We start from the raw sequence: 17,897 nt of genomic DNA, 5'->3' as shown, positions 1-17,897 counted from the left end.
GATCAAGATGATGCCACGAGGAGGAGGTACTGTGTCAATTTAAGGCAGTACTGTGCTTAAGGGCAATGATAAGAGAGGAGGTGGTTGAGTACTTCCACAGTTCACCAAATATATATACACTGCACACCCCTGTCCTAGCGTTCACATACCCTCCCAAAGCATTTCTTCTCTTCTCTTCTCCTACACCTTCTTCAACCCTCTGTTCCCTTAAAAGAATTGATCACTCTTGATCACGATGGGTTCAACAGGTGAAACTCAGATGTCTCCAGCTCAGATATTAGATGAAGAAGCGAATTTTGCCATGCAACTGATCAGTTCTTCAGTTCTACCTATGGTCCTCAAAACAGCCATTGAACTCGACCTTCTTGAAATCATGGCTAAAGCTGGCCCTGGTGCTCTCTTGTCCCCATCTGATATAGCTTCTCATCTCCCTACCAAAAACCCTGATGCACCTGTCATGTTAGATCGTATCTTGCGCCTTCTGGCTAGTTACTCCATTCTTGTTTGCTCTCTAAGAGATCTTCCTGATGGGAAAGTTGAGAGACTCTATGGTCTTGCTTCTGTTTGTAAATTCTTGACCAAGAATGAAGATGGTGCCTCTGTTAGCCCTCTCTGTCTCATGAACCAGGACAAGGTCCTCATGGAAAGCTGGTAAGTATTCCATTGGGTGCCGTTTGGTATTGCGGCGCTTTTTAAATTTTTTTATTTTTTGCTTGAAAAACATTATTTTTTATTCATTTTCAAAACAAAAAAAAAAAAAATGCAATCTTCACCGCATTCTTCTACAGGTCTTAATCTTTATCCCCCTTTACCGTTCTAAAGAATTATACTGAATTTGATTTTAAAATTTAATTACAAGTTTAGGCTAACAATATTAATGCTACTCAATCATCTTATTAATATCACACTACCATAGAATAATTAAATAATTGAATTGATTAAATGATTCATCATTGTTTAGGTAGATTGTGCTTCTTAATTAAGAAGATAGTGTGACATGGTTCTGCTAGTGCTACAGGTATCATTTGAAAGACGCGATTCTTGAAGGAGGAATTCCATTTAACAAGGCCTACGGAATGACTGCATTTGAATATCATGGCACGGATCCAAGATTCAACAAGGTTTTCAACAAGGGAATGTCTGACCATTCTAAAATGGCCATGAAGAAGATTCTTGAGACCTACAAAGGCTTTGAAGGCCTCGCATCCTTGGTGGATGTTGGCGGCGGGACTGGTGCTGTGGTTAGCACAATCGTTTCCAAGTACCCTTCAATTAAGGGCATCAACTTTGATTTGCCTCATGTCATTGCGGATGCCCCAGCTTTCCCTGGTATATATTCACATGCATTGTCTCATGTCTAATGCCAACACTTAGATTATCTCGGTGTATGGCCAGTACTGGGTGTAGTAATGCACGCGCCACTTGCCTGTAATTGCTTATGAGTTCTGATAGAGATCATGTATAATGGGTGCAGGTGTGGAGAATGTTGGTGGTGACATGTTTGTTAGTGTGCCCAAAGCAGATGCTGTTTTCATGAAGGTGAGCTTTTTTATTTATTTATTGAAACCACTATGAAGTCACCTTCCTCGTTACATTCCACGCCATGGCTAACAACCGCGTGGTTGCCTGTACACACAAACAAACAGACCCATAAAACATTCATGATCCACTGTCATGAGGCTCATCGTCTGTCGAATTTAACAAGTTTCTACTCTAAATACTGAATTTATTATTTTCACTAATCCATGCACGTTGAGTGGTTGTGTTATTGATGGGGGTGGTGCTTGTATGCTCTCACAGTGGATATGTCATGATTGGAGCGATGAACACTGCTTAAGATTATTGAAGAACTGCTATGATGCGCTGCCGGAAAACGGGAAAGTGATCCTTGTTGAATGCATTCTTCCCGTGGCTCCTGACACAAGTCTTGCCACCAAGGGAGTCATGCACGTTGATGCCATAATGCTGGCACACAACCCCGGAGGAAAAGAGAGGACCGATAAGGAATTTGAGGGCTTGGCCAGGGGAGCTGGCTTTAAGGGTTTCGAAGTGATGTGCTGTGCATTCAATACGCACGTGATTGAATTCCGCAAGCAGGCCTAAGGCTCAAAGTCCCAGCTATTTTGAGTTCCATGTACAAGGGAGTTGTTGTCTGCCTGCTGGCTTTGCTTGTAATCTCTTCTAAAACAAATAAGATGGTGTCCTGTCTGCTTCTTGTTTCTAATTACCTCCATACCTCTAAGATCTCTTATTCATGCAATAGATGAAAAAGATTTCTTATAGAGGTACGTTGAAGTGAAAAAGAAAGCAATTCGTCTTTTATCTTGCAAGATCATGATCATGAATAATATAAGCTAATGTTTTTTCTTTTTCTGGGCCCTTCATTTATGACTTCTTCATGATCTTATGCCAGCCTTTTCATATTAGAAAAACACGGAGCAGTTACTCTTGTTTATTAAAATAAATAATAATTAGGCGCTCATAAAGCAACATGCTACTGCCATATGCAACTAATAATTAGGCGCTCATAAAGCTTTATGCAACCAATCCATCTCAATGTGTCTAGTCCACTCATGAAAAACTGGGTTGGCTGCTATGTGCAAGGCATCCTTGTTGTCGCAAAACAATAGAGCTGCTTTATGATGTATTAGACCTAAGTCTTTCAATAGTTGACGTAGCCATGTCAACTCACAGCAAGCTCCTGTCATTGCACGATATTCGGCCTCGATGGAAGAAAGGGAAACCGTTTTCTGTCGTTTTGACCTCCAGGATATCAATGACGGTCCAAGAAAGACACAATAACCTGTGGTGGATCTCCTAGTAAGTGGGCAACCTGTCCAATCCGAGTCACAATAAGCCCTTAACCTGAAGTCATTATTCGATGAGAAAAAAAAGCCTTGACCCGGTGCACCTTTCAAATATCGGACAACCCGAAGTGCTGCTTCCATGTGAAGTTTTCTGGGTTCATGCATAAATCTACTCAAAACATGTACTGCATATGTTATATCTGGCCTCAAAATTGTCAGGTAAATTAATCTACCAACCAATCTTCTATACTTGGTTCTTTCAACAAAACACCCTGGTATGATAACTTCAAACCTCGTTCCATAGGAGTGTTAATTGGGGCAGCTCCTAACAAACCCACATCATTAATGATTTCCAATGCATATTTGCGTTGACAGATAAAAATACCTTTCTTGGATGCAGAAATTTCAATACCAAGGAAGTACTTTAGATTACCAAGGTCTTTAAGATTAAACTGAATATGCAGGAATTTCTTAGTGTCAGCAATGCTAGCATGATCATTTCCAGTAATTAGAATATCATCAACATTTATCAAAAGTGCAGTAAAGAGCTTGCCTTGTGTTTTGGTGAACAAAGAGTAATCGGCTCGAGATTGAACGAAACCAACAGAACAAATAGCCTCTGAGAATTTAGCAAACCACTGTCGAGATGCATGTTTCAAACCATACAGCGACTTATGTAGATGACACACCAGATTAATCTCCCCCTGTCGCTGTAACCTAGGTGGTGGAGACATGTAAATCTCCTCAGCCAGATCGCCATGAAGAAAGGCGTTGTTTACATCCATTTGATGCAAAGACCACCCACGGGCTGCGGCTAAGGCGAGCAAGCAGCGAACTGAAATAATCTTGGCCGTGGGAGAAAAGGTATCCTGATAATCGATGCCCTCCAGTTGAGTGAAGCCCTGGGCGACCAACCGTGCTTTGTGCCTTTCAACAGTCCCATCTGATCGGAGCTTGACCTTATACACCCATCTGCAGCCAATTGGAGTTTTACCAGTGGGAAGTGTAGTAAGAGTCCAGGTGCCGTTAGCCTGTAGAGCCTGTAACTCAGAAGTCATGGCTTTCTGCCACTCAGGATGAACAACAGCCTCGGAATAGGACTTAGGTTCAGTGATTGTACCAATTTGAGCAACAAAGGATCTGTGATGAGGCATGTATCTGTGATATGAGAGGTGGTTAGACAGAGGATGACGAGTACCTTTAGCTGGACCCAGCGACAAAGAGGAGGATTGGTCAGTGTAAACATGGTTGCAGACGAAATCCTTGAGTGTGATCGGTGGACCGGTCTAACGACTTGAGCGACGAAGAGGAATAGGGACAGGAAGAGGGATAAGTTGTGAATTAGGGGGTGATGAGTGTACAGATGGTGGAGTTGAGGGAGATGGCCGTGTGGGTGAAGAAGGTGACGGTGAGTCATGGGGTGAAGGGGACATGTGTGATGGCTCCGACAAAGGAGAGGAAGGTAGGGAATTTGGTAAAGGGGGCGTAAGGGATGGTGACAGAGAAGCATCTGATGTGGAAGGAGAAGAATTGGGCCAAGGGATGTCACGGGCTAGAATAGGAATTGGGCCAGGCTCGGGTGTGGAAGTGGGCTGGACAGATGCATAAGGAAAGATGGTTTCATGAAATCTGACATCGCGGCTGGTTAAATTTTTTTTATTCGATAAATCAAATAATTTGTATGCCTTATGTCCAACGGGATAACCAATGAAAATTGAAGGAATGGAACGCTGATCAAATTTATGAGAAATACGGACATTAGTAGCATAAGTTAAACAACAAAAAACACGGAGATGAGAAAAAGAGGGTTGTTGTGAGAAGAGAAGTTTAAAAGGAGTTTTTAGGGAAAGAACTGGAGAAGGCAATTGATTGATTATGTGGACGGCGGTAAGAGCACATTCCCCCCAAAAAAGGGTAGGGAGCTGGGCTTGAAATTTTAAAGCGCAAGCCACTTGTAAAATGTGACGATGTTTACGTTCCATGACCCTATTTTGTTGAGGCGTGTAAACGCAAGAATGTTGAAATACGACCCCATGATCTTGAAAAAAAGAACGTAGGGAGGTAAATTCTCCACCGTTGTCACTTCGAAATGTTTTTATGTGAGATTCAAATTGTGTCCGAACAAAGCTGAAGAATTTTTTTAAAAGTGATTGTGCTTCATTTTTATGTCGCATTAAAAAAATCCATGTGAAACGAGTAAAATCATCCACAATGGTAAGGAAATAATGAGCACCAGTAAGAGAAGGATGTCGATAACGACCCCAAATATCACAATAAATTATTTCAAAAGGTTTTATTGAAGAAATAGTACTAGGACTGAAAGGTAAACGACTCTGCTTTGCCAAAGGACATACATGACAAGCATTATTTGACCGAATTGAAAAATTTTAAAAATTCTTGGCAATAAAACTTAAACAAGGAGATGATGCATGGCCTAAGCGATGATGCCAGAGATCGGTGGATGAGATGGTAAGACTGCAGGTCGACTGTTTTGTGGGTGGGGAGGAGGTGTTTACGGTTTTATTCGTCACAAGTGCCGTCAAATAATATAAACCGTCTCTTTGTTTACCCAAACCAATCATCCTCCTCGTAGCCAGATCCTGCAAAATACACCAATAAGGGAAAAAAGTTATTGAGCAATTCAGGCCTCTCATCAAACGACTAACTGATATCAGATCAACTTTGAAAGTAGGAACACAAAGCACATTATGCAGATAATAGACAGAGTTTAAAGGCAGCGATCCTTTTGCGACAATATTGACTTTATCTCCGCTGGGCAACATTACCGAATGTAATGAACAACTTTTATTTTTGCGGAATAATTTAGATGACAAAGAAATATGATCCGTCGCCCCGTTATCAATTATCCAATTGCGGGAAGTGATTTTAGAAAAACCTGGTTTGGTCACAACATTTGCCTGGGATGTAGAGTCATCATTCTTACTAACAAGTAACAAAAGTTGTTTTAATTGATCCTCCGAAATCCCAATAAACTGACTGCCATCAACTTTGGAAGGGCTCTCAGCCACATTATTCACTGCAGGCCTAGCCCAAGAACTCTCGGCCACATTATTCACTGCAGGCCTAGTCCTGTTATGGAAACCTCTTGAGCCCGGGTTGAATTTGGCCTTTGGATGGCCCACTGGATACCCGTTTAGCTCATAACACGTCTGGATCCAGTGTCCCATTTCTCTATAGTGTGAACAATTGGGACGTCCTCTGCCTGCGACTGTGCCCTGTCTTCGTCTGTCTTGCCTAAAGTTGTCCGTCTGCCTCTCTTGCAACCGTGGTTCTTGCGAACCATATGGACGGTTGAATCGCTCATGTCTGACTAGATTGGGTCTCCCTCGAACAGTCATAGCTGCACTGTTGCTGGGTTCAATTGCGGCGTGTGTTGAACTGAGGATGCGTTGTTTCTCTTCCTGGGAAACGGAAGAATACGCCTGCCGAATTGAGGGAAGGGGATTCATAAGGAGGATTTGCTCGCGAGTAGCACTGTAAGAATCATTCAGCCCCATCAAAAATTGCATCAATTTTTGTTGATCCTATTGTGCCCCATGTACTGCATTATCATAGGAAGACAATTCATCCCATAAGCCTTTTAATCTGGTGTAATAAGAGGAAACAGAGAGCTGTTCTTGTTTGAGATAAGCAATGTCTTGTTGGATTTCAAAGATGCGAGGTGCATTGCTTTGAGAGAATCGCTCACCAAGATCTTCCCAAACCTCATGAGCAGTGGAATAATAAATCACGCTGTTTGAAATTTCTAGGCTGAGAGCGTTAATGATCCATGAGTGGACCATATCGTTACATCAAGACCATGTTGCATAGCCTTCAGGATCAGTTTCTTCTGAAGGAGCTTTGATTGAATTGTTAACAAAGCCTAATTTGTTTTTGGAGTTCAAGGCTAAAGTCATAGCCCTTTTCCAAGTGGAGTAATTATCTTCGTTCAAAGGTTTGGAGACCAAAATCAAGCCCGGATGATCTGAGTGATGAGTGAAATAGGGATTTGAGATGTTTGTTTTTGAGAGATCTGCAGAAGTGGTAGGAACAACCATCTGATTTCCCAGGCCTGTGTCAATTGTTGGAGATGTTTCTTCTGTGGACATGATGATTGTAAAAGGAAGACGCTACACAGGTGATTTGAATGCAGCGGAGAACAACGAAGGATCAAGATGAATCAGGATCTTAACTCTGCTCTGATACCATGAAAAGATGAAAGAAAGATGTATATTGATTGAATGAATATTACAGACCTTAGGTCATGTATTTGTACAACAAAAGTATTCCTATAAGTTAGGAATAAGAAACTACATTACAGGAAATTAAGCTATAAGATAGGAACTATAACAGGAAGATAATATGTACTGATTATCTATTTCTATATAAAGATAATGTTAACGTTTATCTTGCTAACATAGGCTGTCTGGTTAGCATGACTCGTGGTCCACTACCTCGAGCATGTATTTTATCTAAGACCTAGTCACCACAAGATATACATTGTAAAATTTATGAAGAAGCGAGAATACTGTGCTAATTGAATAAATAAGAGATGCAGAGAATGAAATGTGACAGGCCTACATGTGATATGTGAAGGAAAAAAGAGTAGATGCCATGTTATACACTATCAGCAGATTCTGTGTTAAAGTACGGAAACAGTAATGAGAACTTGAATTCAAATGTTTTGCTTGAAAGAATATATACCCCAAGCCCCAAATGCGTAAAGGAGACAACATTTGTTTAACATAGTAAAATCAATAACTTGAATACACAAAAAACCTTAAACCCATCATTATAAACATTCCATGTCTCTTCTAGCACCTTTATGTTAATTTGAAAGCCATAGATTTGAAGCATCCAAGTACCAACCAGTAAATAAGTATAATAACAACCATGAACAGCTATCCAAGTACAGATGAACAATGTCACACCAGAAAGAAAGCTTAAGATCTCACCATATGTTTTAACTTCTAGTAGTAAATTGGCCCCATGAAAATATACGACTGCAGAGGACAACCTGTGATACCTGGGGAAATTTTGAGGTGTCAGGATGACCATGTTGGAGAATCCAAACCAAGAGCTTAAGTTGGTATATGGAGAGGTCAGTGAAGGATATACCAAATTGGTGTTATTTGTTAGATAAACGCTATACCATCTTCATAAAATATCTTAACCTACATGACTTGAGTGGGAAGGTTTGTGAAACAAAACCAGGAGCATGCTTGGCGAAAGGTTTCCTTTAATTCAACTCCCCAAGAATGGCACTCCTAGAGGAACCTCAAAAAATACAAGTCACTAAAAATCAAGGCCATGCTTGTTTGTGATGAACGAAATCCTTTTGGAAAATGAATTACAAAAAATAAATGTTTTTTTTAATGTTTAGTTGAGTTGGAAAACATCTTCCAATATTTTGGTGTGCATTGATAATAATTTTTTCCTATGGTATCCTATGTTATGATATAATTTATATTATTTTAGATATGATTATTGAATAGTATAAAATGTTGTGTATTATAATGTTATCTTCTAGAAATATTATATAAATTAAAACAATTTCTAATATTATATGTTGATATATATATTAGTAATTTATTATTTATAATAATATTATATATTTTAAACTATTATTACTAATATATTAGTGTTTTTATATATGAGAATATGGAGTGGTGCCAAGTTCTTGGTTCCTTCATAGAAAGTGTTTTCAGATCTTTTGAAAAGAAAAAAGAAAAAAGAAAGAAAGAAGTAGATATCTCCAGTTTTTCAGGCATTTGAGAATCAAAGGGGAGATGATGTATTCTCCTCAAGTCATTATGGCACTAATGAAAGCAATGGCAGAGTAATATATTGGTTTAATTATGTGCAAGACTCTCCATTGACACAACCAAGACAGTTGAAGTTAAGGGAGAAGAAGTATTGGAGAATATTGTGGAGGCTGTTGTTCAACGTATACAGCACTCCCGTTATGTAATATATATATATATATATATATATATATATATATGTACATGATACTAACCATTTAGTATACTACACATGATCAGAAAACCTATATAAGGTAAATACAAGATAAATATATATACATAATAACATTCCATAATATGCCCCCTCAAGCTGAAGGAGGAGAATCCACATGAAGCTTGGACCGAAAATAAGTGAAGGGCGCGCGAGGAAGAGGTTTGGTAAGTACATCAGCAAGTTGATCCTGTGATGAGATGAACCGAACCGCAATTTCCTTTTTGGCAACGTGATCATGAACAAAGTGATAATCGACTTCAACATGCTTAGTGCGAGCATGAAATATAGGGTTAACAGACAAGTAGGTAGCACCTAAATTATCACACCAAAGGATAGTCATAGGATCAGAGGAGAAATGAAGATCTGATAGCAGAGCTCGAATCCACAAAATCTCAGCAGTACCATCCGCAACAGCCTTATATTCTGCTTCAGTCGATGAACGAGCCACTGTGCATTGTTTTCCAGACTTCCAAGATATACCAAATAGCCACTGGTGGATTTTCTATCATCAAGAATACCAGCCCAATCAGCATCTATAAAACCATGTAAGGAAAGAGAGGACCCTCGAGTGATGTGTAGACCATAAGATGTCGTTCCTTGAAGGTACCAGACAATTCGTTTAACAAGAGACCAATGACCTTCGGTAGGCGAGTGCATTAACTAACAGACTTTATTTACAGCATAACATATATCGGGGCGAGTAAAAGTGAGATACTACAAAGCACCAACAATCTGTCGGTAACGGGTAGGATCAGAGTACATAGTATCCGAGGTCTACAATAGCTTAGACGAGGATGAAGTAGGCGTGTTGGCAGCTTTGCACGAAACCATACCGGCTCGCCAAATGATATCGAGAGTATATTTATGTTGTGAGAGCATAAGTCCTATGACAATTTTGGTGACTTCAATCCCCAAGAAATAATGCACAGAGCCTAAATCCCTGATTTTGAATTCAGAATTCAGTAAGGTAATCAAGTGGCATAGTAAAGTTGAATTGTTCCCAGTAAACAGAATGTCATCCACATACACAAGCAAGTAAATGAGATCATGGCCATTAGAATAAATAAACAGAGAGGTGTCAGTAGTGGGGCACGAAAACCAAGAGAAATGAGATAATTACTGAGTTTGGTATACCATGCCCGGGGAGCCTGTTTTAAACCATAGATAGATTTATGTAGGTGACAAACATGAGATGATAGAGTAGGGTGAGAAAAACTAGGTGGTTGCTCCATATACACCTCTTCTTGAAGAATCCCATTTAAGAAAGCATAGTGAACATCAAGCTGATGAATAAACCACCCACGAGTCACAGCAATAGTAAGTACTAACCTTACAGTTGCAGGCTTAACAATTGGACTGAAAGTCTCAAGGTACTTATTTCCTTCTTGTTGAGTGAACCCTTTAGCCACAAGACGAGCTTTATACTTATCAATACTACCATCCGCGCGTCGCTTGATTTTATAGACCCAGCAACTACTAATAACATTCATAGAGGAACAATAAGGAACTAGAGTCCACATACCATTTGATTGCAAAGCCTGAATCTCATCTTTCATAGCTTGTTGCCATGCCAAATGTTGAGAGGCGTCTTTGTATGTGAGAGGTTTATGTTTAGGAGAAGTAGAGCTCACGGTAGCATGGGACTGAGACACATTAAGATGCGCCTGTTTGGGCGGGCGAGGATTAAGTGTCATGTGGTGGCTGCGAGAGGAGTCAGCTGGCAGAGTTGAGGAATTATGAGAAACCTGCTGAAGATCAAAATTAGATAAATCAACTACCAGACGCAAGGCTAGAGGAGAGCCAGAGGAAGGACTCAATGTGGGACTGCCAGGAGGTCAAGAGGAAGCCATAATAGGAGAGGTGGCTGCTGACAATGGGATCACCATACCTGAAGAAATAGAGACTATACTTGGAGAGTGATCAGTAGCAGAGAAAAATGGAGATGAAGTATAGGGACTGTTACTCACGGGACAAGGTGAAGGAAAGGAGGCAACAACCCTATGATCAGGCGTTGGAGAAGGTGGCAAAAACGGGGTAGATGGAGAAGGCATGGGAGTAGGAAAAACGGTCAAGGCGGGGAGGGCTATTTGTAAAGATGGAGAAGGTAAGGTTGTTGTCTGTTCAGAATATGCAAAAGGAAATGTATTTTCATGAAATTTAACATGCCGTGCAATATACATACGAGATGATGATAAATCAAAGCAACGATAACCCAAATGAGAGGAACTATAGCCAAGAAACACACACGAGGAAGAGCGAAAATCTAGTTTATGTCGATTATAAGGATGAAGTAAAGGAAAACATAAACACCCAAAAATACGAAGAAAACTGTAATCAGGGGAAGATTTAAACCAACATTCAAAAGGTGTACAACCATTTAGAACAGCAATAGGCATACGATTTATGAGATAGACAACTGTTTTAAAAGCATAACTCCAAAATTTTAACGGAGCCTTACACTGACCAAGAAGCGTAAGACCAGTTTCAACAATATGACGATGACGACGCTCAACAGTACCATTTTGTTCATGCGTATGAGGACATATGAGTCGGTGATGAATGCCAATGGTTTTAAAATATGTGTTTAACTTCCTATATTCACCACCCCAATCTGTTTGGACAGATTTAATTTTGGTGGCAAATTGCCGTTCAACAAAAGGCTTGGAATTGAAGAAAAATTTCAAACACATCAGACTTAGCAACTAAAGGAAAAAACCAGATATACTTAATATAGGCATCCACAAAAATCACAAAATACCAATAACCATCAGTAAATAACATAGGAGAAGGTCCCCAAACATCACTGAAAACAAGCTCAAGAGGAGCACATGTTTTATGACCAGTAAGGCCTAATGACAGACACAATGCTTTTCCTAAAGGACAAAATGAACAATTAAAGTTAAAAACTCTGGAAGTACATGCAACTTTATTATTTGATACTAGAGACCCTAAAATATGAGAGCTAGGATGTCCAAGGCGACGATGCCAAACATTAGCAGTGGAGGACACAGACGTTGATAGGAAAGCTTGAGGTACGGACGTTGCAGAAGACTCGGGTAAGACATACAGACCATCGCTACTCTGACTGGAAAGGAGCACCTCCTTGGTTATTAGATCCTTAACATAAAACACAGATGAATGAAATTCAAAAAATACATTATTCTCAATGCAAAATTTCTGAACAGACAATAATGGTTTTTTAATATGTGGTACATGCAGAACATTTGATAGGATAAAAGTGTGTTTGGGAGTATAGAGTTTAGATTGAGCAATATGTGATATAACAAGTCCCTTATTGTCACCGACATGTAATTGATCCCTGCTAAGATAGGGCTCTGAACTCGTCATATTAGCGAGGTCCGGTGTCACATGCTGATTAGCACTCATATTAGGAAACCAACCTGCAGAGGAGAGCTGAGGATTCTGAAATGCCAAGTTAGTAGTAGCCTGCAAATGCTATGAGGTAAATTGAGAACAGTATTTGGCTGAATGCCCAAAACCATAACACAATTGACATTTAACATTTCTAAAATTTTAGTTTGAGTTAGAAACTCCACGAGAATGTTGCTGCCAACCAGTCCTAAACTCACGGGACATCTGCTGCCAACCAGATGCAGAGGTGTCATGGTTACCACCATGGTGGCCTCTCCATCCACCTCGGTAGGAATGGCCAGAAGGACCACCAAAACCACCACGCTGAACTGAGAATGCTGAAGCTATGGAATGTGAAGGTATAGGCAGCAGAGGTGCTGTCATAGGAGAACCAAGAGTGGATTGAAGGGAGCTCTTATTCAGGTATTCATGAGTGAGCATGTAACTGTGAAGATCAGAGTATGATAAAGGTTCTGCCCGTGTAGATAAACTGGTCACTAAGTCTTTGAAATCACTACGCAAGCCCCGAAATACATAAAGATTAAAATCCTCTAGGGAGAGAGGCCGACCAACAGCAGCCAACTCATCAAAGAGGACCTTAGCTCGCTGCAGATAAGTGCTAACTGAATCATCTCCCTAACGCAAGTCCTGAAAGGAACCATGTAACTGCATAATCCTTGAATGTGACGGTGAAGCAATGGATTTTTCAAGTGTCTGCTATATGCTATGAGATGTGTCACAGTCAACCACAAGATGTAGAATTTCAGTAGATAAAGAAGAGAGGAGCACACTTATAATTAATTGGTCTTACTGCTTCCATGAGAGAAAGAATGGGTTTATACTAGGGGCTACTGTATCGGTGGTAGTAACATAGAGTGCCGGACAAGGATAGGATCCATTCACAAAAGCATACACACCCTGATCCAGCAAATATGGTTTTATTTGCATTCTCCAGTATAAATAGTTATTGGTGGTCAGTTTCAAGGAGATAACCTGATGAGTATTTGAGAGAGGGATTACGGAAGCACCATGAAGATATGTGTTAGGAATAATTGACGCTGTAGAGGGGAGTCCAGGCAGTACCGAAACAATCAGTGCAGAGGAAGGTATTGCTGTCATTGTTAGAGGAAAGCTGCATCCAAAAGAAGGAGTTGCAGACGCAAAAAATCCAGGTGGAGGAGCCATTGAAAAACCTAACGCAAGTTGCATATGTGAAGAATTAGCAGGGAGAACAGGGGATGTTGCAGCTAGCATGTTTGCTGTAAGAAGAGAAGAAGATTGGGCTGCGGTAGAATCCATGAGAAGAAGAGAAAGGAGCTGATGGAAACTCTTTTGAGTATAATGCTCTGATACCAAGTTGAAGTTAAGGGAGAATTGGAGAATATTGTGGAGGCTGTTGTTTATATACTACACATGATCAGAAACCTATATAAGGTAAATACAAGATAAATATATATACATAATAACATTCCATAATAAAGACAACGAAACAAGATGGATCACTGCTTAAGTGCACAGTTCAGTCTGATGACCCTCAAAATAGTCTATAATATTTAAAATTCATTTAACAAAAATACAAGAATTATGTCTTTAGGACATGTTGAAATTTTGGCATCCAAAAAGCCATGTCCATATCTGAAAATCATAGCACGTGAAGTACATATAGTCACTTCTCCACTCAATCATGACTAGCATATCAAATTATCTTTTGGAACGAGGTATTGTCTCATTAATGCCAGTATTCATTTATTGGAATAATTTACATTTTGTAAAATAAAATATCAAATTCAGAATGCTTTAAGAAAATTAAAATGAATTATTTATAGAAGTGCATGTAAGTTCTATTTCATATGTCTTAAGGGTAAGCACAAAAACCTGAATAAATGAAGTCCTTGCCATTGTAGCTAAAGCCATGCTTAACAAGTGTTTCACTGTCATGAAGCAGAACACGGATTTAAGAAAAATAAAGTTTGAGAAACATAGACCAAAAGCAAAGAACATAAGAGAGAGAAAGTGCCTTATAGCTTCAACCCTGTGTGCATGACCACTTGCACTACTAAAAAATATAGTAATTAGCAACAGACGACTTCGTTGCAAATAATACTAAAATCCATTGCTAAAACAATTTAGTAACGGAATCAACAACGACAAAAATCGGATGCAGATTTGGCGTTGCTGATTTTTTAACAATAGATTTATCCGTTGTTGATTTCACAGCAACAGAAATTCTGTTGCTTACAATTAGCAACAGATAATCCAATGCTAATAACCAACAATGGATTTTTCGTTGCATATATTAGCAACAGATTTTTCTTTGCTAATTGTAAGCAAACTGTTAAATCTCATTTATTTTTCAATTCATTACAAACAATATCCAGTTTATGATGTTCAAAATCAGTATGGATTGTCCACTTAATATCCATCACTGCGAAAAATATTATACTTCAAATAAAATAATTACTGTAACAAAAACAAATATATAAATAACATCAAGAGCATTTCATTAAGCATTCCTTGCAATAATAAAAATCAGCCATGAAGTTGAAATTGTCAAAAGCCAATTAACACAAACAATAATAAAAATAAAAATCTAAATAATTAATTAAGCAGAAATCAAAATTATGAGTATGCTTACCTTAATGTTTGTTCCTATAAATCAAAACATTGAGTAGGAAGAATCCTTTCATTCATGCTTCAGCATCTATCAACAAGAAGATAAATCACAAAATAAATTATAACATCAGAATCACAATTCAAAGATTGATACTTGAAAGGTTAGAAATGGTTTCAAAGGTCAATGAAAATGATATATGTAATGTCATCCATAACACACACCTCAATAAAATAATAAAGAGAAACTATTGAAAGCCTAAACAATCATCCATACATATAATAAAGATAATTCATTACATATACTACGAAATATAATTAACTTGTGCTACTCATTATTATCATCACTCCTAACCATGTCATCATCATGACACAAAATCATGTTTTCGTTGTTGTCATCACCACCACCATAACAATTATCCTCATCACCATCACCATCACCATCACCATCACCATCACCATCAACATCATTAGCTTCTTCTTCTTCTTCATCTTCGTTGGCACAATTTATGTCAAGTTGAAGCAATTCATGTTGACTAATTTCTTCATAATAAGATGATTCAACAAGTATATTTGGATCATCAAGTGTTTGGGTAGGAAAGACACGACATGGTTGAGAAATCTCATTTGATTGATCAACATCAAATGATCTCACATTGTTGGCATCTTCAATAAATTCACCCATGTCAACATCATATTTCTCATAACCAAGTCCAAGTGGTCGCATAAATTTCTTGGCATCATAAAAATTGGATACCAAATTTTCATCATTAGGCATGCAACTTTTTGTAAAATCAATAAACTTGTTGAAGGCAGTCTGAGTAAAGTTAACTTCATATTAAGCAATTGTACATAAGCAGATAATTTGGATTGCTTGGTACACCCATCCCACAAAGGCTCATCCGCAGCTTTCAAAAGCTTAAAAAAATTAGATGCCTCTGGATTTGGAAGTTCCTCTATTACTACAGGACTAAACATATTATCATTAAAGTATGCATCACCAACCCCCATTGCATCCATAACCAGATTCCTATATGGATTTTCTAGACAAACATCATTCACAACATGACTAATTCCAACCAATGAAGGTTCAGCCAATATTGGTTCTGCGACATAAGGCTCCCCATGTATAGTCCAATTTCCATAACAAGGTAAAAAACCTTTTGTCAATAGATGCTTACAAACATCATCTTCCTTTAAAAACTTTTGATTTTTGCACCTCACACAAGGACATCTAATTCCCCCCCCCCGATATATTTTTATCAATTGAAAAGGCAAAATTGATAAATCTTCTAACACCTGTAATGTATTCAGGACGAAGGCGACTATCCATAAGATGACGATACATCCACGATCGATCATCCATGTTAATCTAATTAACATGATAACACCAATAAGCATTTTTATAAATAAGCATACTTCTTTAACTACTAGTACTTAAACAATCATTTAAAATAAAATATTTACCTCATAAACAAACTTTAATTATTTGTACAGCTCACACACACACACACACACACACACACACACACACACACACACACACATATATATATATATATATATATATATATATATAGCTCACTTTAATTTTAGATTTTTTTTTTAATATATAAACACTATAATATTATATTTTAATTAGAGATTTATGATTTTAACATGGTGATTTTACTTAAAGGCTTGTTTTGCCGCTAAAAAAATGCAGTATTTATTTGAAATATTTTAAGCATTAAAATTGAATTCAATTACATGATTTAATAATTTACTTGAAATATAAGAATTCTAATCTGTTATTAATTGAATCCAAATTTAAACAATATTGTTATTTATCCATTTCCTTTTTAATTATTAGAGTAAACTAGTATTTTAATTTAATTTAATTTAATTTCAGATTTTTTTAATATATAAACACTATAATATTATATTTTAATTAGAGATTCATGATTTTAACATGGTGATTTTACTTAATGGCTTCTTTTGCTGCTAAAAAAATGCATTATTTATTTGAAATATTTTAAGTATTAAAATTGAATTCAATTACATGATTTAATAATTTATTTGAAATATAAGAATTCTAATCGGTTATTAATTGAATCCAAATTTAAACAACATTATTATTTATTCATTTCCTTTTTAATTATTAGAGTAAACTACTATTTTAATTTAATTTAATTTAATAGATAACAATATTCATTTGTTATCTATCCCAAAACAGAAATTTCAAGTCCCATTTTGATGCTTGTTTGTTTTCTAACGCTTGAAGAAAGCATGGAGATGCTGACTTGATGGATGGATATGTAGTACAATATAATTACATATGAACCGAAAATGAAATGGTACAGCTTCTATGAATATAGAAATGAGAAGCCATTTACATCATATTAATGAAGCTGATGAGGTGTAACACTTTATGATGTCCCAATATGTTCTCTTTTTCAAGTGAAATCTTCTCTGTTTCAGTACTGAACAAACCGTCATTCCAAATTGATATGATATCTTTTTAAATCTCATCACTTCTTGGTTTTGTCCTTCTTATTTTCCTTCAGCATTACTCAAATTAATACATCAGTGAACATGATCATGATATGTTCTGTTTCGCCACTTCACATGCACGTAATGGCACACATTAGCAGACCACGACATGCAGGCATTACAGAGAAGCAGAGCCACGATGTGTAGTTGTGAAGGGCATGCAAAACCACGATGTGCAGTTGTGTGATGGCAACAGGATTAGCAGAGACCACGACGTGTAGTGGCAAAGTGGAAGACTTAGTCTAATTCCTTTATTTAGTCAATTGTCTGTTGAGTCAGTTATTCTGTTCTAATTTTCAGCATTCCTATTCGGTAGTTATGTTTGTTATTTCATTTCCTATCTGTAATGCTATATCTATATATAGCCTGAAGAATTCAGTAAAAGATATACAATTATTCTTCTTCAATATTCTTCTCTTATCCTATCTTCTTCTTTACCTTCAAATTAACCATATCAGTGGTATCAGAGCCAGGTTTTCAACCATGGACACTCGCGGTAAAACAAATGCAGAATTCCACAGTGATGTCAATGACATCTTGGCACGACATGAGAACAGT

The 17,897-nt window shown here is 37.8% G+C and overlaps 1 protein-coding gene and 1 long non-coding RNA gene across 3 annotated transcripts; one reads left to right on the top strand and one right to left on the bottom strand.

The window, feature by feature from the left end:
• The first annotated feature begins 89 nt into the window (after positions 1-89).
• On the top strand, positions 90-2,369 carry LOC118043955 (caffeic acid 3-O-methyltransferase 3). The gene is made up of 4 exons (XM_035052072.2): positions 90-651; positions 1,019-1,329; positions 1,475-1,539; positions 1,801-2,369. The coding sequence occupies exons 1-4, from the start codon at positions 236-238 to the stop codon at positions 2,101-2,103; spliced, it is 1,095 nt and encodes a 364-aa protein (XP_034907963.1). The 5' UTR covers positions 90-235; the 3' UTR covers positions 2,104-2,369.
• Positions 2,370-7,275: 4,906 nt separating this feature from the next.
• LOC118043956 (uncharacterized) lies at positions 7,276-14,248 on the bottom strand. 2 transcript variants are annotated; one of them, XR_004686726.2, is made up of 4 exons: positions 14,215-14,248; positions 14,073-14,128; positions 7,763-7,833; positions 7,276-7,286 (listed from the first exon to the last, which is right to left on the bottom strand). It is a non-coding gene; the product is annotated as an uncharacterized lncRNA (long non-coding RNA). The 2 variants fall into 2 exon arrangements; XR_012168101.1 differs by lacking the exon at positions 7,276-7,286 and having other exon boundaries at positions 7,304-7,833.
• Positions 14,249-17,897: the final 3,649 nt, after the last annotated feature.

The sequence above is a fragment of the Populus alba genome, chromosome 15 (genome assembly GCF_005239225.2).
Source record: "Populus alba chromosome 15, ASM523922v2, whole genome shotgun sequence".
Taxonomy (NCBI): domain Eukaryota; kingdom Viridiplantae; phylum Streptophyta; class Magnoliopsida; order Malpighiales; family Salicaceae; genus Populus; species Populus alba.
The sequence above is the reverse complement of the archived record's forward strand: the minus strand, read 5'-3'. Positions and strand labels throughout refer to the sequence as shown.